General features: G+C 45.9%; 1 protein-coding gene across 2 annotated transcripts in view; it reads right to left on the bottom strand.

Moving 5' to 3' along the window:
* The window catches only part of TNS3 (tensin 3), a 321,108-nt gene extending 318,574 nt beyond the window's left edge, over positions 1-2,534 (bottom strand). The window contains exon 1 of one of the 2 annotated variants that reach the window (XM_084857723.1): positions 2,110-2,534. In XM_084857723.1, the coding sequence (XP_084713849.1) occupies positions 2,110-2,253 (144 nt within the window). In that variant the 5' untranslated portion in view covers positions 2,254-2,534. The remainder of the gene's footprint in view (positions 1-2,109) is intronic. The other variant, XM_084857721.1, reaches the window with a different exon arrangement.
* Positions 2,535-26,017: the final 23,483 nt, after the last annotated feature.

Genomic DNA, 26,017 nt, shown 5'->3' with positions numbered 1-26,017 from the left:
CTCAGGCAGCAAAATGTCATGGGCCAACCCTAATCCATGTATTGTGGTCTGCCAGGTGCTTTGAAAACACTCCCCACCATTTTGCAGTCCTAAGAAAGGCAGCAAGAACAGGGAGTTATTCAAGCCACTCACAGGCCACCATACATGCCTGGGTAGCAATGTTTGCTGGGGGCACCCAAATGGTGTCAGCCTAACATACAACATCAGTAATGTACCGGATGAGGGCCAGTAAACAGAAGCTCAGTGCTGATAAGATGAGGGGACTGTTGTTGAGTGAAGCTTGCCTGGCACCGGCTTGGATGTTTTTTCACAGACAGGCAAAGACATTTTTTAATTTTCCCTAGCCATTTTAAATTTGATTTGGCTCTGTTCTTATCTTGTTCCTGATGCTGTTTTATGCTGCAATCCTACACACATTTACCTAAGAGTAACTTCCACTGAATACAGTGGGATTTCCTATTGAGTAGACTGCATAGGGTTGTGCTGTCCATTTTGTAATTGTGGCTTTATGCTGTTTTCATTTTCTGATTTGTAAGCTGCCTTGAGAGATTCTTACAGAAGGACAGGGGGGAAATTATTAAATAATTAAAAAGAGTTTTTCAGACATTAAAAAAACCCACTTAAAATGCAAATACTTATGAAGATGCCAGGCGGCAAACACGATCTTACTTGATACATTCCCCCTCTCACACACACAGGAAGGAATGTTTCTTCAAAGATGGTTCGCAGTGTGAAATGTGCAGGCATATCTGAAAGTGAACTATGTTTTCTATCTTCAAAACAATCGTTTTCATCACATGCTAACTGAAAAATGCAATCCTATATGTATCTACTCAGAAGTAAGACCTTAATCCCAGTTAAGTATGTATAGCATTGAAGTCTAAGCAGATGTAATCAATTAATTAAAATCTATATGCTTAATTGACTGACATTCTTTAACTGATCAACAGCCTTAATCTTTATCTTTCAGGTTATTACTTAGAAGTGCCCATAAGGTAACTGTCTCTCTCTCACACACAATACTTCAGGTAATCACTGTTATAAATACAATGAATGTCTGTTATTATGCTAGTTAGGGATATTTTGCAGGTGTAGTACGCTTATGAGATACAACATTCCTGTTTGCTCGTGGTTTCCTCTCCTTTGTACATTTCTTTACCCCCCACACACACTTTTTTTACCACACCACAGACTTTGGTAGTCTGCAAGCAGGCCTCTGGGAGACTTAAAGTCAATTGAGGAACAACTGACAATTGGAACAATTGTCAATTGAACGGGCCACTTTGGCCCCTGGGTACTGGAAACCAAAAGAATATCTCATTTTGAAATACACAAGCACTGTGGCACAGAACCCAATGGATTTGGACTGGCACTGGGAAGTCCCAGGTTCAAGTCCCCACTCAGCCGTGAAGTTCACTGGGTGACTTTGGGCCAGTCACTGACTTTCAGCCTAACCTACCTCACAGGGTTGTTGTGAGGATAAAACGGAGAGGAGGAGGAGGATCAAGCATGCCGCCTTGGGCTCCTTGTAGGAAAAGGCAGGATATCAATGTAACGAACAAATAAATACATATTCACCATGCTCAGGAATGGGTTGTTTCCCTTTTGTCTTCCCCTTTCGCTCTCTTTCTTTTCTTCATTTGCTTTGCTTTGCTTAACTTCCACCGGAAGAAGAGTTCTGGAGAACTCAAAAGCTGGCATACTACACTGCAACTGTGTTGGAGCTCCAGGTGAGCTCTCTCTTGCCCTAGTGGAGTTTGGTTTTCTATATCACCTTACCAAGCAGCTGGAAGAATTTTATCCGGTCTGGAGGTGCAGATATGCAGTATAACTTGTGTAGAAAAACAGCCATTTGTATCCACCCTTGAACAGGCCTTTTTTCTTGGTGTGCATTTTAATTAAAGTGATGGTCCTGTGTGTACACGCACATGCATTCACACTGCTCATACCCATGCCTCTGGGAATCCAGAACTAATAAACAAGTCGCAGTTTTAAGCCACGTAGTAAGGAGCACAAAGTAATCCGATTGCCCGGCTGTTTATCTCCCTCCCCTACCATCCCTTCAACTTAAAAAATAATAAAATAGATCTGGATGGAGGTTCCACCTACCTGAATCATGATCTCTGCCTTGTCTTCTGTCAAGCACTGATGATCCAGGGGAAGGGTGCACAATTCATTTCCCAGACAAGCCACACTCACCCTGCAGCCCTTGAGCCGCCTGGGCTCCTGAGCTGACTCTTGCCTCTGCTTCATTTAATCTGGCTCAGTGCCTGGAGTCCATCAGCTCCACTTTTTCCTCGTCTTTTCTGCAGCCATACATTTCCACGGAACTCTCCACCCTCTTTGTTCCAAGTCCACATCAAACCATGATCTTATAACCTGCCTGGACGCACTTGGCCATGGAGATGGCTCCCCTTCTGCGGTTTCTTTTTAACTCTTTCCTCCATCCACCCCCCCTCCTTTGGTTATCTGAATTGCAGGGGGGTGACCACTGCCGTTCTTCCTTCTCTAAGGGTGGGACAGCAAGTGAGGACGTTAGTGTCTGAATGCTCTGCCTCCAGATGGGGGAACTTTGCCTTTCCTATCCGGGTGGGAGGGATTTTGGATGGATCACTGGTATGGGATGAAATAACAAGGAAACTAATAACTTGGAAAACACTCTTGTTTGGAGGGTGTGCTGCTTTGGAAGGGGGAGAGGGGGAAGAAGAAAGAGCTCTCCAGCATTCTGTCACTAAGCAAGCTGATAATGCCAAAGTAAACTGAGAGCAAATAATGGTTATTTAAAGTTGACACAGTAAGCATGACTCGGAAAGTAGATTTTTCAGAAGAGGAGAGAGTCTGGAGGAATTTCCCGCTTCTTTGTGTAGGCTGTCTGTAACTAATTCTTTCATCTCTCTCTCTTTCTCTCTCCCCCCCCCCTTTTAAAACATCACTTACTTTTCATGTGTGCAAAATGATACTAAGCATACATGGAAGGAAAGACAGACACATGACTCGGAAAGCAGGAGCTGGGTTATGATTTTTTTTGCTGGAGAAATCCCAAGTGATGACTAACAACTCACGTGGGATACAAATTTGGAGAGAAACTCCAGCTCGAGACATCTTGGTTCTCAAGTGTGACTTCTTAAATTTTATTTTATTTTACACAGTGGGAAGCCGGGGAGGTGAGCCTCTCTAGGCCAAAAGCAATCTTGATTTGTTTTTGTTTTTTTTCCTTAACAAAGGCCCCTCATGTTTATTAAAGAGTTCAGCTTTTAATAAAAGTTTCTAGTCCTTGCGTTTCCAGAAAGCAGCTGGAATGTACAAATGGCAGGGGGTTCCAAATAACAGCTGGAAAATTAGTCAGCAAATAAAGTCATTTTAAAACTCATGATTTTCACATCAATAATGTAATTTACAGTGCAGTCCTATGTATGTCTACTCAGGAGTAGGCCCAATTGGGTTCAATGGGACTTACTCCTATGTATGTGTTTATAGGGACAGGCTTTATAATATCTGAATATTTGAGGTTGACATTACTGGCATCATTCCTGATGGCCAGGAGAAAAAGTGGTGATACGTGAATTTTTATGTTATGCAACGTGTTACCTCATATGCTATTTAAGTTGATAGAAATGCAAGTTATTTATTTATCTATCACAATTGTGTTCCACCCCAAGAAGCTCAGGCAGGCATACATGAGAATATCCTATTTTATCCTCACAATAACCCTGTAGGGTAGCTTCACTTGGGAAAGAGTAAGGTGATCTAGGCTACTGAGAGACTTCCATGGCACAAGTATAGCTAGATGAAAGCTAAATGTATTAAACATATAGAAGAACAAGCCTTGTTGAGGAAGAATCAGCATGGACTCTGCAAAGGTAAGTCCTGCTTTACCAGTCTTCCAGTTCTTTGGCAGTGTTAACACGCATGTAGTTAGGGGTGATCCAGGAGATGATATATGCTTGGTTTTCCTAAATGCTTCTGGCAAAGTCCCTGAGTAAATCTAATTTGTAATTATTTATATGAAGAGGCAGAGGAACTAGAGATCAAATCGCCAACATTCGCTGGATCATGGAGAAAGCAAGAGAATTCCAGAAAAACATCTATTTCTGCTTCATTGACTATGCTAAAGCCTTTGATTGTGTGGATCACAACAAACTGTGGCAAATTCCTAAAGAGATGGGAGTACCAGACCACCTTACCTGTCTCCTGAGAAACCTGTACGAGGGACAAGAAGCAACAGTAAGAACCAGACATGGAACAACTGATTGGTTCAAAATTGGGAAAGGAGTATGACAAGGCTGTATATTGTCGCCCTGCTTTTTTAACTTATATGCAGAGTACATCATGAGAAACGCTGGGTTGGATGAATCACAGGTCGGAATTAAGATTGCTGGGAGAATTATCAACAACCTCCGATATGCAGACGATACCACCCTAATGGCAGAAAGTGAAGAGGATCTAAAGAGACTCTTGTTGAGGGTGAAAGAGGAGAGTGCAAAAGCTGGTCTGAAACTCAACATTAAAAAAACTAAGATCATGGCATCTGGCCCCATCACCTCCTGGCATATAGAAGGGGAAGAAATGGAAGCAGTGACAGATTTTATTTTCTTGGGCTCCAAGATCACCGCAGACGGTGACTGTAGCCATGAAATTAAAAGACGCTTGCTCCTTGGGAGGAAAGCTATGGCAAACCTAGACAGCATAGTAAAAAGCAGAGACATCACCTTGCCGACAAAGGTCTGTCTAATCAAAGCTATGGTTTTCCCAGTAGTAATGTATGGCTGTGAGAGCTGGACTATAAGGAAGGCTGAGCGCCCAAAAATTGATGCTTTCAAACTGTGGTGCTGAAGAAGGCTCTTACGAGACCCCTGGACTGCAAGGAGGTCAAATCAGTCCATCCTAAAGGAAATCAACCCTGAGTGCTCATTGGAAGGACAGATAATGAAGCTGAAGCTCCAATATTTTGGCCACCTAATGCGAAGAGAAAACTCCCTGGATAAGACCCTGATGCTGGGAAAGACTGAAGGCAAAAGGAGAAGGGGACAGCAGAGGATGAGATGGCTAGATAGCATCACCGATGCAATGAATATGAACTTGAGCACACTCCGGGAGAGAGTGGAGGACAGGAAGGCCTGGTGTGCTATGGTCCATGGGGTCACGAAGAGTCGGACACGACTTAACGACTGAACAACAACAACAAGAACATATGTATGTTATATTAGATAACATGTGTGGCAATTATCTGAGAATCAAACTAGATGTTACACCAAAAGCACAACCACCATGAAGAATGCCACCTCCCCTTCCATAATGTCTAGTGCAGAACTTATGTCTGTCCTGATGTCATAGCATTCCATATCTCCCCGCTACATCATGGCTGCTGGGGGCAGGGGAGGGTGCATGTAGAATGTCATGATGTCAAAACTTGAGTTCTACTAGGCCAGCCTTCCCCAACTTGGTGCCCTCCAGATATTTTGGACCAAATCCCATCAGCCCCAGTCAGCATGCATCAGGAATGCTAGGAGCTGCAGTCCAAAAGATCTGGAGGGCGCCAGGTTGGGGAAGGGCATATTAGACTTTATGCAGGGAGGAGGGAGCATAAAGCACAACTATTGATTTTAGGTGTGGTTGCACATTAATGTCTTATTTGGTCCCGACTGTCCATTCCACACACCAATACAGTTCAGAAAACAAATACTTTCTCTGTAATCTCAGCATTGTGGTTAGGCTCTTGCTTCTGGTTAAATAAACAGATTTTGAGCTCCCTACATCTATTTATTTACCTAACTAGACATTGTCTCCTCTTTGCTCTATTTATTATTATTTTTAAATTGCTCTATTTGCAGGCCTACCAAAGAAGAAAACTATTAAGCCAAGGAGCAAAAAGAAATAATGAACAACACTCTAATTTACAATGAATTCAAATTAAGAGAGTAATTTAGGCAGAGGCCTAGATTACTTCCTGAGGAACCAGTTGGGAGATCTAATGGCCTGAGGCAAAACTGAGGGTCATTAGCAAAGAGCCAGCTATTACCTATCCAGGAAAATACATGCTGAGCTGGTTAGGGCTGAAATTATAGTAAATCATTTTGGGAAGGAGGAGGTGAGGGGTGGAAAAGGAGGGGCTGTTACTCAAGTAAAACAAACCTCTTCTATCCAAGCACTGCAAGAATGATAGGTATTTAATAGTTATATTTATGCTTTTGCTATGCATGGAACATAAATTCTACACCATCCTTCCCCAACCTCGTGCCCTCCAGATGTGTTAGACAGCTTCCAGCACCACCCAGTCAACAAATCTGGAGAGCAGGTTGAGGAAGGTTGTGCTGGCTGGGGCATGCTGGGAGTTGTAGGACTTTTTCTGTCTTAACATGCATAGGATTGCACCCTAAAAGACACAAACTCTAAATTACTCTGCTTCACATAGCTGGTGGGGGCTCTTAACAATTTGAATAACTCACTGTTGGTTTTATTTCTAATTTTGTTTCTTTGTTTGTAAATTGTGAGCCACCTTGAATACAGTTTATCTGGAAAGGAAGTGTATTAATTGTTGTAAAATAATTAATTAACCAGTTCTTTGTATTTTTACCTAACTGTTCTTAAATGAGGGTCTCTGCAAAGAGAAACGATCTGCAAATACAGATATGGATGTCGTCCCGTCCCCCCACACTCACACACTTCTTTGTTTTAGTTTATATAAAATAGTTGGGTTGTGGGGTGCATTTTGGGTTTTTTGGTTAGTTTGGGAAAGAAAGGTGAACCACCCCAAATTTACTTTGTTGCCATAATGAAAAGGATTACTGCTGTAATCATAGCTCTTGGGGTACCTTAAATCCTTCACACACGAAAAGAAAGAGCAAATAGATTGCACAACTGCCTGGTGTTTCCAACAAAAATATACAAGCTTGTGATAGACTGGTAATGTCTCTGCAAAAGTCTACATATTTTTTAAATAGCCTTTGGGACCCATTTAATCTTTTCCAGACCCTGTTATACACACACACACACGGAGAGAGAGAGAGCGAGAGCGCGAGAGAGAGAGAGAGCAGCTCACATACCAGGAAATGGTCTTCAGCTGCTGTAATGTTTTGATTTGACAGACAAGAGAAGAATCTGAACATTTAGCTAGTCCTGTGCTATTATATTCTGGGGCAGCTGTTGATCCAAGCACACACAAGTGGCTCCCATCTTTGTTGTTTTTGCCAGGTCTCCAAAAATGTGGTATGGCCATAGATTTGTCTTTAAATGTGAAGAACAAAAAACCCTTTTGGGGGGGGGGGGGACACACACACCTTTTTTGCAGTGGCCAGACTGGGAGCAAAAGAAGCAAAAGACCTAAATGAACAGCATGCCTAGGACCAGACTGCATGTCTCTCTCTGGGGTCACAGCTGATCCCAAAGTAGAATAAGAGAAATATGTGTGTGTGTGTGTATATATATATATATATATATGAATGAAACTAGATCATGCATTCTCTCAATTATTTCCACAAATATATTAGCAAAATGATATAACATCACACTACAAAAATGTACCAAGGCATCTGAGATCACACTTCCAGATTTGTCCGTGCAAAGGATGTGGTGTTTTTTTTTTTTTTTAAAGAACGCCTTAATTAATTTCTGTTGAAATCAAAGTAAAGTTGTCTTATCCAACTGTATTATATGCATACTCCCTGAAACCTTTACTAATGTCCCTGCCATTCTGTTGTCTATAAACAGTGGCCAAACTATCAAAGAGTTTTGAGCATACGCCATTCTCTACATCAGGGGTACACAACCCAAGGTCTTTACTATGCCCCCCCAATGGTGTCCTGATCCCCCCTGCCACCCAATACCCTACCACCTGTACTCTTCACTCCCTCCCCGAGAGATCCTCACACAGGTCACTGAGATATGAATGTTTGCATGCATGTATGTGTGTTGAGTGTGTCTGTGTGTATATGTGTGTGCACACATATGTGTGCGTGCAGCCCCCGATCCCCAAGCCAGCATCACATGTGACCCTTGGAGCTAAAAAGTTTGTGTACTCTTGCGCTACATCATTATATTAAAGTCCTCAACATTTTTGTTTGATTTTGCAATATTCATACACTGCTTTTCAGCTATAACAGTTCTCAAAAAGATTCACAACAATGACATTAGACCTATAGGTAGATGATATTACCCTCACAAGGACAGATCTAAAACACCAGGTGCTGTTGATAGTATCAAAGAAAGGTTTCATGTGTCTCCTGGTACTGTTCCCCTGAAAGGTGGTGGTGGCAGAAAGAGATACTGGGGGCGGGGGCGGGGGAAGATGTTCTTTTGAGTCTCCTCCTTGATCTTAAAGTGTTCCTGCTGTCACTACTGCTGTTGCTGATGCGCTAAGGAAATTGTATCAATGGCCCCCAACCTTCATTAGATGCCAAGGCTGCTGAAGACACTTGTGGTGGGGGATGATACATGAAGATCTTCTCCCCAACTTTCTTCCTGGTGCTGTTGGCTGTTGTTCTCCAAAGCCCTCTCCCAGTCTACCAGATGTTCCTACGACCGCTGCTACTCTGAACAGGTGGTAGCAACTAGAGCTGAGCACAAAGGGCCTCTCAAAATTCTCCAGCCTATTTGTGGGCAGTGAAATTGGCAGGATAATGTCACCAAATTCCTCCTAGGGGAGGAGAAATTCTCCAAAAGTTTCTCACGGACAGGGCTCAGTATCGGCAGGGGTTGTGGCACAGGTTCTGTCTTTTTTCCACCCAAGGGTTTTTAGTTTATTGCATTGCTTCTGTAGGTGGCAACAGCATCAACTCTGTTGAGGCTTCCACTTTTTTGAGGCAGAATTTTGAATTTCTTTTGGTGATATTTTTGAGCTTACCTAATCACTGTGAGGTGGCCGAGGGTGCTGTGCATGGTTTCTCTCCCTATTACACATCTTTCCATTGCTCTGCAGCCTCCCAGGCCACTTGCACTTCCTGAACTGAAAAAGCCCCATGGGAGGAATTGCCTCATGATGTCTTCCTCATTATGGCTTTAATTGGAGTGTGGGAAGCTGAGGAGGCTACAGGCTGCCACAGAGATTACTGTACAATGACAGACAGGACACTCATGCACACTCCTCAGCCACCTCACAAGTAAGGTAAGCCCAAGAACCCCAAACCCAACCCAGGAGAATTTCTCTGAAATTTCTCCTCTTTTTAATTTCTTTTCAAAAGCAATTTCGTTTCTATCAAATTGAATGAGAATGGTTGAAAAAAATGGAGAATTTTTTGGCACAGCACTAGTACCAACAGCTCCCAGCCAGGACTGAAGAACAGATTAGTCATAGATAGACAGATATGAATGAATGAATGAATGAATGAATGAATAGATTCCATTTAAATAAATGTGCGTATTACCTGGGCCCCATCTACACACAGATGCTTTCTGAGGTGATTCTGTTTAAATCCAGATTTTCATGAAATCAGGTTTGCTCCTCCAGGGCAAACATAGCCAGTAAAGTGGTGTATATATATTTTTAAAAATCGGCTTTCACAGGGCAAACGGCACCTGAAACTGCATTAGTTTGGGGTTGGGTGGGCGGAGCCCCGCAGGTAGAATGGAACCTCATCAACTGTGTAGGTAGCGAATGAGCAGAGGCTTTCTCCCGGCCCCACTCCTCCCTCGTACGCTCAATAAAGTGCAATGGAGAAGAAGGAGTTACTTCCAAGTGGACATGTTTAGCCAACATCCCCCTTTGTGTCGATACTTTCTCAGCAGGAAGAAGGCTCTTTGGGGGATAATCAGCTGTTAAAATCATTATAGATCTCCATACCTTCACTCTTTCATAAGAGTGGAGGTTCAAAACAAACAGCTTGTCCCCTCACCCTGCTCCTTACTCATAGGCTCAATAAAGTGGAATGGGGGAGAATGAATTACTTCTGAGTAGACATGTTTAGCCAACATCCCCCCTTGTGTCCACCCCTCTTCAGCAGGAAGAAGGCTTCTTTGGAGGCGATCATCCTCGTAACTCATTAAACTTATGTTCACATTCGCTGGTCCAGACATTTCAAAAAGAGCAGGCAGAGGGATTCTCCCGACCCCTCTCTCTTCTTGTACTCAGTAAAGTGCAATTGAAGGGAATGAGTTACTTCCAAGTAGACATTTTGGTCACTCCTCTCCTTGTGTCCACCCTTTCGTGATGCCACTTTCCTTTCTGCCAATCAGCGCTGCTCCCCCCAGCCTGCACCGAAGGCAGTTCAGTGCACGCAGACTCCCAAACTGCACTGAGGCTGCCGCGATGGGAAAATCTGTCAGAAAACCAGTTTGCAAAAAAGTGGGTTTCACAGCATGAAAAACTGTGCTTTCTACGGAGAGGGGCATACATCATGTGCCATGATAATCTTGAGGGTGCAGTAGAACCAGAGTAAATGCCCCATGTGGATGGGGCCCTGAGCTTCAGGGGATTTCTCTACCAGCCTAAAATCCTGCATTTAAAATGGGGCTTTGCACTTCCATTTTAAATGCAGGATCGCAACTGATTCCCTTTACACGCTCTCCTTTCTCTGTAGATGGCCATTCCCATAGCATTATGTTTCCATGGAGAGACATTACACACGCTCCCGGTTCAGCGATACTTGCTCCTGGGTTCCTGCCCCTTTCCCTGCCCTTGCATATGGATGGATGGGGACTGACACACAGACAGCCCCCATGATCTCCCCAGGCCCCACCTCCCTCTTCCATGCTTTTGGCCAGTCCCTGCCTCTCAGCCCCTCTGCTGCTCCTCTGCTCTGCCACAGGCTGCAAATGGCGAGGAGCCAAAATGGTGCAGGAGCGGGAAGGCTGAACACCCATCAGACCTTCATCACCACCTTCGACATCATGACCACACCCCCAACAACCACACTCAGCACTTCATTCATGCTAGGGGAGAAATACACGGGGAGGACATGGTGCTCCATTTGCGCATATCTGGAAAAATACCCATTTTTTTCCGTTTGAGGAAAACACGGGACAGGTGGGTGGAAATAGTGGAATAATGAGTGAGCAACCATGCGCACTAAACTTGAGGTGTAGAGATGTAGAGATCCCCTCAGTGTAGGTGCATTTTTGAAGGAAGTGCAAGATATGTTTGGTAGCTTCTTCTTTTTTGTTAGGAGGAGAGGCCATTTTAATCATTTTTTCTTTCACTTGCTTTAAGGCAGAGGAGGGCATCCTGCAGCCCTACTGAATGCAGAGTTCCAGAGAATAGCAAGGAGAGACAAGAAGGCCTTCTTAAATGAACAATGCAAAGAAATCGAGGAAAACAACAGAATGGGAAAGACTAGAGATCTCTTCAAGAAAATCGGAGATCTCAAGGGAACGTTTTGTGCAAAGACGGGCATGATAAAGGACAAAGAAGGCAGGGATCTAACAGAAGCAGATGAGATTAAGAAGAGGTGGAAAGAATACACAGAAGAACTATACAGGAAAGATCTGAATGTCCCTGATAGCCATGATAGTGCAGTCACTGAACTTGAGCCGGACATCCTCGAGAGTGAAGTCAAGTGGGCCTTAGGAAGCATTACTAACAACAAAGCTAGCGGAGATGCCAGTCTTCCAGCTGAGCTATTTAAAATCCTAAAAGATGATGCTGTTAAAGTGCTGCACTCAATATGCCAACAAATTTGGAACACTCAACAGTTGCCACAAGACTGGAAAAGGTCAGTTTACATTCCAATTCCAAAGAAGGGCAACGCCAAAGAGTGTTCAAACTACCGTACAATTGTGCTCATTTCACATGCCAGCAAGGTGATGCTCAAAATCCTACAAGCTAGGCTTCAGCAGCATGTGAACCGAGAACTACCGGAAGTACAAGCTGGGTTTCGAAGTGGCAGAGGAACTAGAGATCAAATCGCCAACATTCGCTGCATCATGGAGAAAGCAAGAGAATTCCAGAAAAACGTCTATTTCTGCTTCACTGACTATGCTAAAGCCTTTGATTGTGTGAATCACAACAAACTGTGGCAAATTCCTAAAGAGATGGGAGTACCAGACCACCTTACCTGTCTCCTGAGAAACCTGTATGAGGGACAAGAAGCAACAGTAAGAACCAGACATGGAACAACCGATTGGTTCCAAATTGGGAAAGGAGTACGACAAGGCTGCATATTGTCACCCTGCTTATTTAACTTATATGCAGATTACATCATGAGAAATGCCGGGTTGGATGAATCACAGGTCGGAATTAAGATCGCCGGGAGAATTATCAACAACCTCAGATACGCAGAAGATACCACCCTAATGGCAGAAAGTGAAGAGGATCTAAAGAGACTCTTGTTGAGGGTGAAAGTGGAGAGTGCAAAAGCAGGTTTGAAACTCAACATTAAAAAAACTAAGATCATGGCATCTGGCCCCATCGCTTCCTGGCATATAGAAGGGGAAGAAATGGAAGCAGTGACAGATTTTATTTTCTTGGGCTCCAACATCACCGCAAACGGTGACTGTAGCCATGAAATTAAAAGACGCTTGCTCCTTGGGAGGAAACCTATGGCAAACCTAGACAGCATAGTAAGAAGCAGAGACATCACCTTGCCGACAATGGTCCGTATAATCAAAGCTATGGTTTTCCCAGTAGCAACGTATGGCTGTGAGAGCTGGACTATAAGGAAGGCTGAGTGGCGAAGAATTGATGCTTTCGAACTGTGGTGCTGGAGAAGACTCTTACGAGTCCCCTGGACTGCAAGGAAGTCAAATCAGTCCATCCTAAAGGAAATCAACCCTGAGTGCTCATTGGAAGGACAGATACTGAAGCTGAAGCTCAAATATTTTGGCCACCTAATGCGAAGAGAAAAGTCACTGGAAAAGACCCTGATGCTGGGAATGATCGAAGGCAAAAGGAGAAGGGGACGGCAGAGGATGAGATGGCTAGATAGCATCACCGATGCAATGAATATGAACTTGAGCACACTCCGGGAGAGAGCGGAGGACAGGAAGGCCTGGCGTGCTATGGTCCATGGGGTCACGAAGAGTCGGACACAACTTAACGACTGAACAACAACAACAAGTGGCCACCCAAGTAGTTTGGGGAGGATTACAGATTTAGGACCCAAATCCATCCAGAATGCGTTATACTGTATGCAATGCTCAAGCTCCACTACAACTAATAGGGGTTGCACAAGAGGCCAGCCCCACACATAGGAGATAGTAGTTTTGTTACTCCAGCTGTTTCGAGTGCTTTTCAGTAGGAAGGAAGGAAGGAAGAAATAAATTGTGTTGTGTTAAAAATGTTCATGAGCGAAGGACAGGAAGGCCTGGCATGCTATGGTCCATGGGGTCACGAAGAGTTGGACACGACTTAACAACCTAACAACAACAACACTGCCCAATAGCTGAAGTTCTCTCGGCAGTTCACATCGATTAAGACCATAAACGGCATGATAAAATGTAGTATAAAACTTTTAAAAGTTTAAAACTACAGCATAAAACCAAAGTAAAAAACAGCAGTGTAAAGATTTAAAAATACAATAACAAATGTAAAAACAACAGAAACTGAAAGACTAAAATGCCTGAGAAAAGAAGGTCGTCATCTGGCACCCCAAAGACTACAATGTAGTTGCCAGGTAAGCCTCTCTGGGGAGGTCACACCACTACGGGGGTGCCACTACCGAAAAGGCCCCCTCCTTACTAGCCACCTGCCCCACCTCATTTAGTGGGGACACCTGGAGAAGAGCCTCTGAGAATGATCTTAGGGTCCAGGCAGGTGTATATAGGAGGAGACAGTCCTTCAAGTAACCTGACTCCAAGCCATTTAGGGCTTTGAAAGTTAATACCAGCACATTGAATTGTGCCCAGAAACAGAGTAGCAGCCAATGCAGATCACATACAGATCACAATATGCTCATATTGACTAGTCTCCGTTAACCATCTAACTGCCCTATTTTGGACCAGCTGAAGTTTCTGGACCATTTTCAAAGGCAGCCCCACATATAATGCATTGTAGTAATCCAGACAAGTGGTTCCCAGAACATGGATAACTGTAGCTCTGCCCAGATAAGGACGGCGTTGGAATCAGTCTAAACTGATCAACGGTGCTCCATGCCACCAAGACCCCCTGTGCTTCCAGTAACAATACTGGATCCAAGAGCACCCTAAGCTACAAACCTGATCCTTTGGGGGAAGTGCAGCCCCCTCCAGAACATGCTGAACATCATTTAGCTGGGCAGATGAACCACCCACTAACAATACCTCCACCTTGTCTGGATTGAGCCTGAGTTTATTGGCCCTCATCCAGTCCATTACCACACCCAGGCACTGATTCAGAACACCTACAGCCTCACCTGGGTTTGATGAGAAAGAGAGATAGAGCTGGGTGGCATCATTGGTGACACCTCAGCCCACACCTCCAGATAACCTCCCCTAGTGGTGTCATGTAGATGTTAAACAGAATGGGGGATAAAACATAACCCTGTGGAACCCCATGGCATAATTGCCAAGGCACAGAGCAATAATCCCCCAGCACCACCTTCTGGAATCGGCCATCCAAGTCAGAGCGGAACCACTGCAGCGCAGGGCCTCCAACTCCCAACCCAGACAGCTTATCTAGAAGGATACTATGGTCAATACTATCGAAAGCTGCCCAGAGGTCCAAGAGAATCATCAGGGTTGCACTCCCCCTGTCCCTGTCTTGGCAAAGGGAATTCCATAGGGTGACCAAGGCAGTTTCTCTTGCAAAACCAGGCCTGAAGCCTGACTAAATGGATCCAAATAATCAGTTTCACTCAAGAGCGTCTGTAGTTGACCAGCAACTACCTTGCCCACTGCAGGCTTGGGCCCCACTTAGCACTGATATGTGTCCCCGGACAGATGACTCCCAAGTGACCGTGGTCCTCAACAGAACAAAAGGTTCCCTGCCCCCGCTTTAGAGTAATAGGACAGAGCCAACAAGGCCTAAAAACAAAACACTGGCTGCCTATTTGCTACCGGGCCAGGTTTAAAGTATTAGTACTAGTGTACAAAGCCTTAAACAACTTGGGACCAGGATACCCGAGAGAGCGCCTTCTCCTTTACCAACCTTCCCGGTCACTGAGGTCATCAGAGGGCATGTCCCTGGTGGTTCCACATGGACCCATGGCCTGGTTGGAGTCCACCAGGAAAAGAGCCTTCAGTGTGGCGGACCCTGTTCTTTGGAATTCCTTGCCCCTGGAGGTCAGGCAGGCACCAAGGTTGTGTTCCTTCCAGCACCCCGTGAAGACTTCGTTATTTTAAGAGGCCTTCCTTGCGTGACCAGCTGCAGTTAGTTAAATTTGATCTTATTGGAATTTGTCTTTTTAAAAAATGTTTTAACTGTTTAAACCTGATGTTTTATTCTTTCATCTTTGTTTGTTCACCTCTCTGAAATCTTCTGATGTGGAGCAGTATATAAATATTGTAAATCCATCAATCAGCCAAACCAAGTGTGTATATAGCTCCTATATACCCAAGCAGTGGCATAGGAGCTGTAGTAACTGGAAATTATAGAGTTAAATATTGTCCCCAGTTATTATGGGTTGGAGTTCAGACTCCACCCCTATAGCTTGTGCTTATTTTCATTTTCCTATTTAGTTCAATGTTAGCCTGTTCCTCAATAAACAGCCTCTTGTTGTTTGGGTCTACAAGTGAGAGCTCTGTTCCATTTATAAAGGAGAACTTAATAGGAGCTGTGTGGTGCGTAGAGGTGAGCGGATCACTTACCCGGTTCCGGACATAGGCATCCGCTGGGGGGGGGGGGGCGATCCGTCCCTCCCCCTGGAATCCTCCCCGGCCGGCCGCAGCCAGATTTCCAGCCACTGTGGATGTGCTGCGGACGCAAATGGCGGCTGCTACGCTGGCTGCCATTTGCGTCCATGGCTTAGGCTGTGATAGGCTACGTAATTTTTACATAGCCTATCACGGCAAAGAGCAGGGGAGCAAATGGCGCCCATTATGCCATTTGCGCCCCTGCTCTTTGCCGTGATAGGCTACGTAAGTATTTACGTAGCCTATCACGGCCTTCTCCAACATCCCTAGTGGTGCGGTTCCACATCACTGAGGGGAACAGCCATGTGGCTTGGTCTGATCAGTCTTTCTCAGCTCCGCTTCCTCATGCAGTTAGGGATACGTATGCTTAAACTCTCTTAAGGCCCAAACTCCAGCCCTCACATCTTACAAAGCAATATTGGAGCTGATTCCTATTGGGTTGCTCCTCAGGTAGAAAAGGCTCACAGGATTGGCACCACTCATGCGGTCGCTTAAGCCATGCACAGTTCTCAGCAGCATGGGACTGCGCCACAGGGAAGGTGTGTGAGTGTGTGAAGAGTGCCTTTGACTTTCCTTGAAAAGTTGGAGTTTTGTTGATGATTCAACTACTTTACTCTGAAGCAAGGTTTTTTGAACCCTGTAATCTAGCAGAGCCTAATTTCAGTCGCCACCCACAGCAGCACCATAATTTTTGTACTGTTTGGTGCTCAGATTATGACCTTAATATCAGGCATAATTGCTGTGGCCATCAGCTTCAACAAATATCCAGCCACTGTTTAGTAGGATGAAGGTAAAGCAATATATGCTAGATGGACTCAAATTTCAAGTTAATGTCATTGTGATGCTTTACTTGCTTTAGATAAAGCTGCCTGTTTTCTTACGACCAAATATTGTCTGTGCGTTTGTTCGTGGAAACTGGTCAATGACAGCAATAAATTCAACCATTCATTCATGTCGTTTCGTTCATATGGATTAAAATTTATACTGATTAGTTCCTTAAGCAGCTACACTACCATTTTTTTACTTCAAACTTTTCATCAGAGTTCTTTTGTTTTTTAAGAAGATGAGGATCTTCCACCCAACTGTCTACGGAAAGGAATGAGCTCAGGAAGTGTGAAGTAATAAGTAAAGATCATGAGGTCTCAGGAGGCCCTCCTCTTTCACAACCAAAGGTTTTTTCTTTCATCCAGCAAAGCAGATAGGGCAACCTGCTTCATAATGAGAAGCCATAAATGGCTCATTAGCATGGGGCCTTGACAGCTTTTCTCAACACCTTTACATTTAAAAAAAAAAGATAGCAAATAAGACCACCCAACTCGGCTTCTGTAGTAAAACTCCTGAAAAAGCAGTTGTTGGTTTTGTGTGCGTGTTAAAAAAAAAAAAAAAAGATTATAAGCATTAGAGTTAATTGAGGGGATAATTAACAAGATCAAAGCAGTGTGAGATCTCCCACACAACTGAATTAAAAGGATTCACAGCAAAGGACATTCCATGCACATCCCTAAGTGACAAAGTCCCCCACTGGCTGTAATGAAAGCCTGGCCATCAGGCCGGGCGTTCTGCAGCCTTTGAATGGAGTACTCTCACTGAAGTAAATCAAAAAAGGTAAGAGAGGATATTTTTTTTAATGCAGTTCCCTTTTGATGTTGCTTGTAACCAAAGCCCTCCTTTCATACAATTCAAAAACATATACATTGCTTTATTTACTTTGGATGTAAGCAACGGTATACACATTATTCAAAAATATGGCAGGGAAAGCCACACATTGATCGTAACATAGTTAAGCCTGCCTTTCCCCAAGCAAGGCACCCACCAGAGGTGTTGGATTACAACTCCCATCATCCTCAGGCACTGGGATGGGGAAAAGCTGAGTTAAGCAGTTGTGCTAAACAGCCTGGAGGGCATCAGATGTTTCTCAGGTATCTTGTTTTCTTTTGTTGTATTCTACCATGTAAACTGGTCTTTCAAAGCATTAGAAGAATTCATGGAGGAGGATGGCCACCTGGAACATGGCAGTCAACCTTTGAGTAGTAGATGCTGGAGGCTGGAAATGGTCATCAAACCATGTCTGTGGACTTCCAGAGGCTGGCTGCTGTTGGAAATAGGATGGTGGACTGTGGATGGAACTTGATATGATCCTCCAAGACAATGACTGGGTTCACACAACACAACAACCCACACTCAAGGTTGAGTGTGGGTTGTTGTTGAACCATGGGTTGTTGTTGAAGTCCGAATCAGCCCCCCATCAGTAGTCACGGATGTAGACGAAACACACTCGAGTGGTGGGTTAAGAACAGACTTTACTTGAGATATAACAAGCTTACATCTTGAGGTAAATTGGCTGAGGTCAGCGTCATGGTCAGCATCCAGGAGGAGCCTGAGCCCCCTCACCCCCTGTGGGGGAGCCACGTGTGGCTGCAGCTTCCCGGGAGGGTTCAGAGGGTGAAGCTACACCCACCCCAGCAGAGCGAAGGCGGCTGCATGTCGAAGAGCAACGGAGGCGAGCCTCTGTCCGTGTAAGACAGAGAGGCTCCCAGAGGCCAAGGGACTGATTGCCAGCCGCTGCTTCGGGACGCTGCAGTTAAGAAGCCGGAAGCAGGCAGGGGCAAGGCTGCTGGAGGACAACGTCGTTGCCAGGCTCCGGATCTCGCCAGCCTTGCCTCGACCCTGAACCTGACCCTCAGCCTTGCTTCGGAATCCCTGTGTTTAGACCTCAGACTGGAAAATGAACTTCTCTCTGCCATGCTGTCTTGGATTTGTTGAACTGTTAAAGCCCCTGCTCTAGCCTCCTCCTTTCCTAGCCTTGGACAGATTTATGACCCGGCTTATCAAGCAGAGTTACTGCTGCTGTTTGCCAGCGGCAAGGACTGACACTTACCTTCAAAGTCCTCCATGGCCTTGCTCCCTGCCCCTTCTCCCACTGCTTTTATATCTTGACACATCTCAGCTTATGACCTTCACTTGTCCAGTTCCACCATACTCAGCCATCCCAAGTTCTCCTGCAACCTGAAATGACCCAACCCTTTCTCTCTTGCTGCCCATTATGCCTGGAACTAACTCCCAGAACACCTCCATCATGCCACTACTTCCTTCCTTCAAATCCCACCTCAAAGCCCACATTTCCATGAAATGTTTAGCGCAGCCCCGTAGTCACCATTTCCAGTACAACTAAGGTAAGTCCATGTAGCTGCAATACTCACATATTGTTTACTTTAGATGCCCCTTTTCACTTCTGCCTCGATTTCCCTCCCCTTTTTCTGTTCTCTTCCTAGTATCTTTTTCTAGATTGTAAGCTCCTTGGGGCAGGGACTTGTCCTCTTGTTCTTTCTCTACACATTACATGGAGTTCCATTCCATGATGAGTTTTCTCCACCCCTGTGGTCTCCATCTCCTGACACCATTGTGATGTACATTTCTCTGCCTTTACCCAACGTCACTGGCTACTACTGGCAGAGATAGGAAAATGCATGTTACAATAACATTGGGAAATGGGCAAACATGAGGAGCTGGAAACTCAACACAGACGTACTGTTTTTGGCAGCAGCTTGATCCTCTTATTCATTATTTGATACATTGATATCCTGCCAGGAACCCAAGGTGGCATACATGATCCTCCTCTCCAATTTATCCTCACAACAACCCTGTGAGGTAGGTTAGGCTGAGCATCAGTGACTGGCCCAGGGTCACCCAGTGAGCTTCATGGTAGAGTGGGGACTAGAACCTGGGTTTCCCAAGTCCTAGTCCAACACACTACCCACTATGCCACACTGTCTCTTTGTGTAGTTCTGCCTTCTGACAACAAAATGAAAGCCAGTATTGGATACAGGGGAGAGAATGTGTTTCTATGCAGAATCAACCACTTATCGTAAGATGATTGTCCACTATATCTTTCCAGAATCCTGCTTGATTTTTGCTTTTTTATGGTGAACAAGCATGCTCTTGTTCACCATAAAAGGTAAACTGCAAGTGTTAATAAATCCCTTTATACTCTCAGTATCATTTTCAGAGTTCCACACACACAGTAAAATGGGAGTGTTTCCAGCTTGCACAATAAGAAGAGAGATAATGGCATTCTTCAATATCACATGCCAAAAATGGAAGGGAAAATGGAAACTCAGACATTTACAATGTGTAGGACAATGTTTTCTTCTTCTTACTGCTATTTTTGAAGCCATTATTGTTGTCTAGAATATCTCTCCTCTTGGGGAAGATAACTTATATAGCAGTGTATATATAACAGTGAATAACAGTAAATTACTACATGGCAGCAACACTGGACTAATAAATATATTTGTTATCCTTTGGAGAAAGTTGGTATAATTTGTGTGTCCGAGTTCACTAAGGTCAGAGGTAATGGTTGAGATATTGACACATTTCATTTTATTTTCCAAGAAGTAAATCAACCTTTGTTTTGGTAAAGCAAAGCAGTTTTGTGTTGCTTCAAGAGCTGGGAAATGCTTCTCATTTTAAGGAATTCTTTAACATGGAAGTATGCTTGTGGGAGGCTATGGAGGCAAGCCAACAATGTGGGGAAAGTATAAAATATCATTTTCTGAACATCTGCAGCACAGAGGCTATTAATGATGACCCCAAGTACTGAAATGATGGAAGCCCTTCCTCCCAGGCTACCCATCTGCCTCTTTCCCTTCCCCAGATGTTCTCACAGTCCACAAACCCCAGATACCTCGCCTTGCTGCTTGATTCACAGGTGGCAGAAGCAGCCAAGTCAACATTTTGACACTTTTCAGCCTGATCCTGTCCATGTTTACTGGGACATAAGTCCCATTAATATCAATGGGGCTTACTCCCCAGGAAGCATGTGTAGGGACAGGACTGCGGCCTTCGAGTGATAAGCCGGCTGAGACGTCTCTTCTCAGACACTGACCTTGCCACTGTTATCCATGTGTGTTCACCTTACCACCCACCCCTGGAGAGGGGAAAGCTCCAGCCAATGGGGACAATGAGGATGGAGCATGCTCGGTGGGCATGGAAGGCTGACTGACTATTGAGGGGGAACTGTGGGGCAGTGGGGTGGTTGAAACTCCAAAGTGAAACGCTGCAAACTGCTACATGATGTCGCAGGGCTCCATTTCTTACACCTATTCTTGCTTATTTGCTTTGGCTGCCAGGTAGCATCTGGGCCCAGGTCAAGGTCCTGCTTTTCCTAAAGTCCTAAACAGCTGCATATGCATACCTGAGGATCACCTTTTCCCTCATATTGCTCCCTGTCCTCTGAGGCCACCAGAGGAGGCCCTACTCTAGGAAGGGTGTCCAGATGCAAAAGCAGATGGAATACATTTGGAAGTGACTTCTGCTAGTTCTGCCTGCCCACTTGTGCTCTTCCTATGGGTGTCTCTATACCTGCGTTTTGTTGTGTGTCCCTCATTCCTTAAGCACAGAATTTTCCAGATGCTTTACATGATGTCGTTCTCCTCCAGTGGTTTTCCCGCCCCTTCCCCCTCCTAATCCTGTTATATTTCATAATGGGGAAAATGTGGTGTTTTCTGCATTTGCGCTATGAAAGCGCCAGCCCGTGTATTTGTACCATGACAAAATGAGATGCTGTAGGGCAGTTTGGGGGGAGGGGGGGTTAGAATTTGTAGGATGGCCAGTTATCCTCTTTTTCCCAGGACAGTCCTCTATTTGAAGGGCTGCCAGAGGGCTGTCCTCTAGCTGGTGTCCTCTGTTTGAAGGGCTGTCCAGTCCAACTCCAGTTTAAACATCATGAACCATGAGAACTGCTGCCCATCACCAGTTAGAACCTGGACAGCAGGCTGAACAGGAAGGCACACAGGTCACCTGGTCACAGCCTTCCACACCATTGTGAGATCTCTGTATTTCCCAGGTTCAGTCTTTGGCACTTCCAGTTAAAGAATCTTCCGTGGCAGAGCCCGCAAAAACCTCTGGCTGGCTGTGGCCTTGGAGAGTCACTACCAGTCACTACTACTGGGCCAGACTGACAACTGGTCAGATTTCATATCAAGCAAATCAAATGCTACTGTTCGCTGCCATTGCCATCAGCTGTTACCTCTACCAATTTCCCTTTGATAGGCCTGCCCCACATGTTAAAACAAAGGCAGGGGGAGCAGTGGTGGGAGTGGGCACTGTGGATGGCAAAGCTGTCCTGACTTCCCAGACTCCCAACACCAGCCCCTCTGCATATATCCCTCCCTACCAAAACCAAGGTATTCCCAGCTGATCTGGATACAGAAAGAATGCCACCCTACAGCCATGCTTCCACACAGGGAGTTGGATTCAGTTGCAATCATACTTAGAGTAGACCCACTGAAATCAATTGGACTTCAATGAGCCGTGTCTCGCTTAAGTCCATTGATTTCAATGGGTCTACTTTAAGTATGATCGCAACTGAATCCAACTCCCTGTGTGGAAGCATGGCTATAGGGTGGCATTCTTTCTGTATCCAGATCAGCTGGGAATACCTTGGTTTTGGTAGGGAGGGATATATATATAGAGGGATATACTCTAAGTATGACTACCTCCGGATCCAACTTAGGATCTGAGTTGGCAGTAACACATTTGTGGGGTGCCCTGTGGAGAAGGTTCCCAGGCCTCTTGCTCTGCACTGAGAAAGTGATACCTGAGCATTGGGAAGCCAACGCAGGCGTCTATCCCTCAAAAGCAGCCACGTATGATGGGGGCGAAATGGTCTCCAAGCTGCATCGTGTTGTTTGGATCTCTATCCCCTGTCTAAGCAGCACGCCTCCATGTCACCAGAAAGGGCCTGGACTGACTCGGAATGTGGCTTCTACACAGCTGATATTGTTCTTTGTATACTTCAGTAACCAGGGCCTCTTCCCCTTCCTCAGCGCACGCATGCGCGCGCGCGCACACACACACACAAACACACTGCAAGATACTAATCAGGTTGATAAGGAGTGGCAGGAAGGGAAAGTGCAGGAAGAGACTAAAGGCAGCACATCTGGCCACGTTTCCTTGCAATCGAGCAAACTTGTGTTTTCCTTTTGGCCATCTGTCAGTTCAAGCAGATGCATCATGCACGGCCCCCCTGCCCAAGAACCTTCCTTAAAGTGGCATCAGAGTATAGCACACTTGGTTTCATAGAACCATAGGGTTGGAAGGGGCCTGCAAGACCATCAAGTCCAACCCCCTGCTCAGTGCCCAGGCGGTCTCCCATCCAAGCACTACCCAGGGCTGACCCTGCTTAGCTTCCGAGACCACATGAGATCGGGGGTATCATTCCGTCCTCTCTCCTTGGCAAAGAAAGCAGAAAACATTGCCACCGAGGTGGGCAACGTCCCTCCAGAACAGCGCCGCGAAACTCGTGAACCCAAGCTGAATGCGTCACATGGCCACGGATTGCAGCCTGCCAGGGCCCTGCCACCCATCCCCTGCTTTTGCAGCCTCAGGGTAGCAGCTAAGTACACGAGTTTACTGAGCTCCTGGTGAGCTGCCCTATGTGGGGAAGCACAGTAGCTCAGGACCAGAACGAACATGGCTTTAAATGGGTGTCGAGCAACTGCGACTTTTCTTCTTTTCACAATTTTACTCTAAAGTAGGCGCAGGGACCCGATTTGGATCAGGACCCTAGCATGGAGGTGGTGGTGGTAGGAGGGCTTTTAAGACCTGGATTGGGGCCCCTGTGCCTACTCTAGAGTAAAAATGAAAAGAAGGCATAGCAGCAAGGCACACCTTTAAAGTAATGTTTGTTTTGGCACGTGACACCAGTGCACTGTGCTGTGCATGTGAAGGGTCCTGGGTTCAATCCCTGGCATCTCCACTCTGTGAGGGAAGGAAGGCAAGAGTTGATGGGGGAAGACCTCTGCTGGAGAGCCACTGCCAGTCACAGTAGACCAGGTGTCCCCGAGCTGGTGCCCTCCAGAGGTTGTGGGCTTCAGCTCCCAGCAGCCCCAGGCAGCATGGCCAAATGGTCAAGAATTCTGGGAGCTGTCACGAAAAACATCTGGAGAGTGCCAGGCTGGAGTAGACAATGCTGGGTTAGATGGACCTGGTATAAGGCAGTTTCCTATAGGTGGTGGGTTGCTTGTGGCTTGCTGGGCTGCAGGTTGTGCAGGCCAGCTCTAGAATTTACTTTGCAAAGTGCCCTGGAGCAACTCTTGACATGATGCCAAAGTGAAGCATCCTGATGCGAGAGTGACTTGTACATCTGCGTTTCATGTCCAAAGGGGGAGCTATTGCGCCTCCCTTGCAATGCGAAGCCAAGCCATTCAAGCCAAGCCAAGCCAGAGCCAGCCAGTCCACACTCCAGGTGCAGGGACAGCTCACCCATCTCAAAGCACGGAGCTATCCCTTCAGACATTTTGCTGGAAGCATTTCGCAGCATCCTATCCCCCCCCCCCGGCCTGGTCTCCTGAACCTCATTCTTTCTGCTGCTGTACTTTTGCCCTCGTTGCTGTGCTGTCTTTGATATGTTATTATCCCCACTCTATGTCTGTGTGCATTGCTCAACCTTTCCCTTTTCTCATTGTTCCTATCGTGAAAATCAGTAAAAAGATCATGGAAACACACACCGCTGGGCTAGTGAGCTGTCCAGCCCACGAAGAAACTGTGTGAGCACTGCCCACTGAACCCTCAGAAGCCAGGGCTGGCAGATGTCCTTCAACAGCAGCTCCCCTCAACTACCAGCCAGGATGGCCAATGGTCAGGGATGATTCATGCTCTACTTTGTGGCTTTTGAGAACCACTCAGAGAGCTTTGGCTATTGGGCAGTATAGAAGTGTAATAAATAAATACATAAATCAATAAATGATGGAGGTTGCAGATCTGTTGTGCACCGGCTTGGTAGCCTTTGGCAAAAAGGGTGGTATAGAAATATTAATAATAAATATGTCTGCCCAACCACTCCTGTGACTGGAAGGGTAAATAGGAGGAGGAGAGGGACTGTCTCCCAATATGGGACCCCCCCCCACAGATATGGGAGGCACCCTGAAGGCCCTTTGATCCCGGAGCTGACCCTGTGGTGAAGCCTCTGGTGCAGATAGTCTTGGGGCAACAGACCTGCCTGCCTATCTCTGAGCATGATTGTGAACATTAGCTTTGAAGAGGCTCAGCGTCAAATTGGCAGGGATCCATGAAGCAACTGTGGTACCTCATCATCCGTCCAAAGTCCTGGCCCTCCCTTTTGAGCACCTGTGAATCTGAGACCCAAAGCTGCATTCCCTGCCCTACTAGCACCACAAGTCCAGTGATGTGTAGACAGTGGCGTGTGGATATAAGGGTGCTTCCAGGGTGTTTATGATGCCATTGCTCTACCTCAGTCATGGCATTTTATGGAGACTTCCATTTGTCATCTTCTGCTTGTAAGACTCCCATGTTTTCCCACTTCTGCTTCCGTCTTTTCTCTTACTGCAGATAATCCACTAAGAAATAAAAAATGGAATAGCTGCACAGTGCCCTCTCATTGGTAGCCCTCCATCTGTCAGGGTGCCCCTGTTGCCTACTGAATCCTCCAATAGCCAGAATCAACACTCAGACAAAAGCGCTGCTTTCCAAGGCTTTAATTCCATTTATCCTAATGAGGCATACAGATGCTAATTGCTTGAGACTCAGAGGAACTAGAAAGGAACAGCCATCTAGGGGTTTCTAAGGGTTAGGATGTCAGTTGATCTCCGTTTGGGAAAAACGCGGCAACTCTCTGAACTTAAGGGGTGGGAGGGGAAGATCTCCCCCCTCCTGTAATGCTTCTGGGCGCAGCTGTTGACGTCGAGCCAATTGGGCTGAGCGCCAAAGCTCGGCCCCCGCAATCCCTCGCTTGTGCCTGCGTCTGCGCCTTGCATCTAAAAGCTCAGGTTGTCCCTCCCTTTCCACGCCTGGTTCACTGTCGCTCCCAGGGATGTGAGCAGGGGGGGCTCCCCCTCCAGCTGCGCCTCTGAAGTCTGAGAGAGTTCCTCCCCCACAAATTGTATCTCCTCCTCAGAATCAGAGCTGCTTTGGGACTCTATGGGCTCAGCTACAACCCTGTCAGTAGCAGAGGTGGTTGGAATAAGTTAAGGGTTCACTCATATAAAGAAGGCCACTGAAGAAGTGAATGTAATCATTCACTGCTAAGCAGATATATTCAGGAACAGCTTCTGCTGGAGCTCCTCTTTCAGTCCACTCCACGGAACATCTCTAAACTCCCCTCTCTATGTTCCCTTTACGGAAGGGTCTCTAAACTGCAACAATCGCTACAGTGGTGGCCTGGCAGTGGCAGTGACCAGCAGTGTTGAGCAGAGCGCTGGGCCGACCACCTGAACTTGCTGGTGCCACTTATCTCCCTTGCACAACTCAGGTGCACGGGTGGCGTAACTGAGATGCCAGCATGTTTAAAGTGCAGTGGCGG

This window comes from Heloderma suspectum, chromosome 5, assembly GCF_057233095.1.
Source record: "Heloderma suspectum isolate Gila_16-S chromosome 5, 16-S_ref, whole genome shotgun sequence".
Classification (NCBI taxonomy): domain Eukaryota; kingdom Metazoa; phylum Chordata; class Lepidosauria; order Squamata; family Helodermatidae; genus Heloderma; species Heloderma suspectum.
Note: the sequence above shows the minus strand (reverse complement) of the source record. Positions and strands in the feature narration are given on the sequence as shown.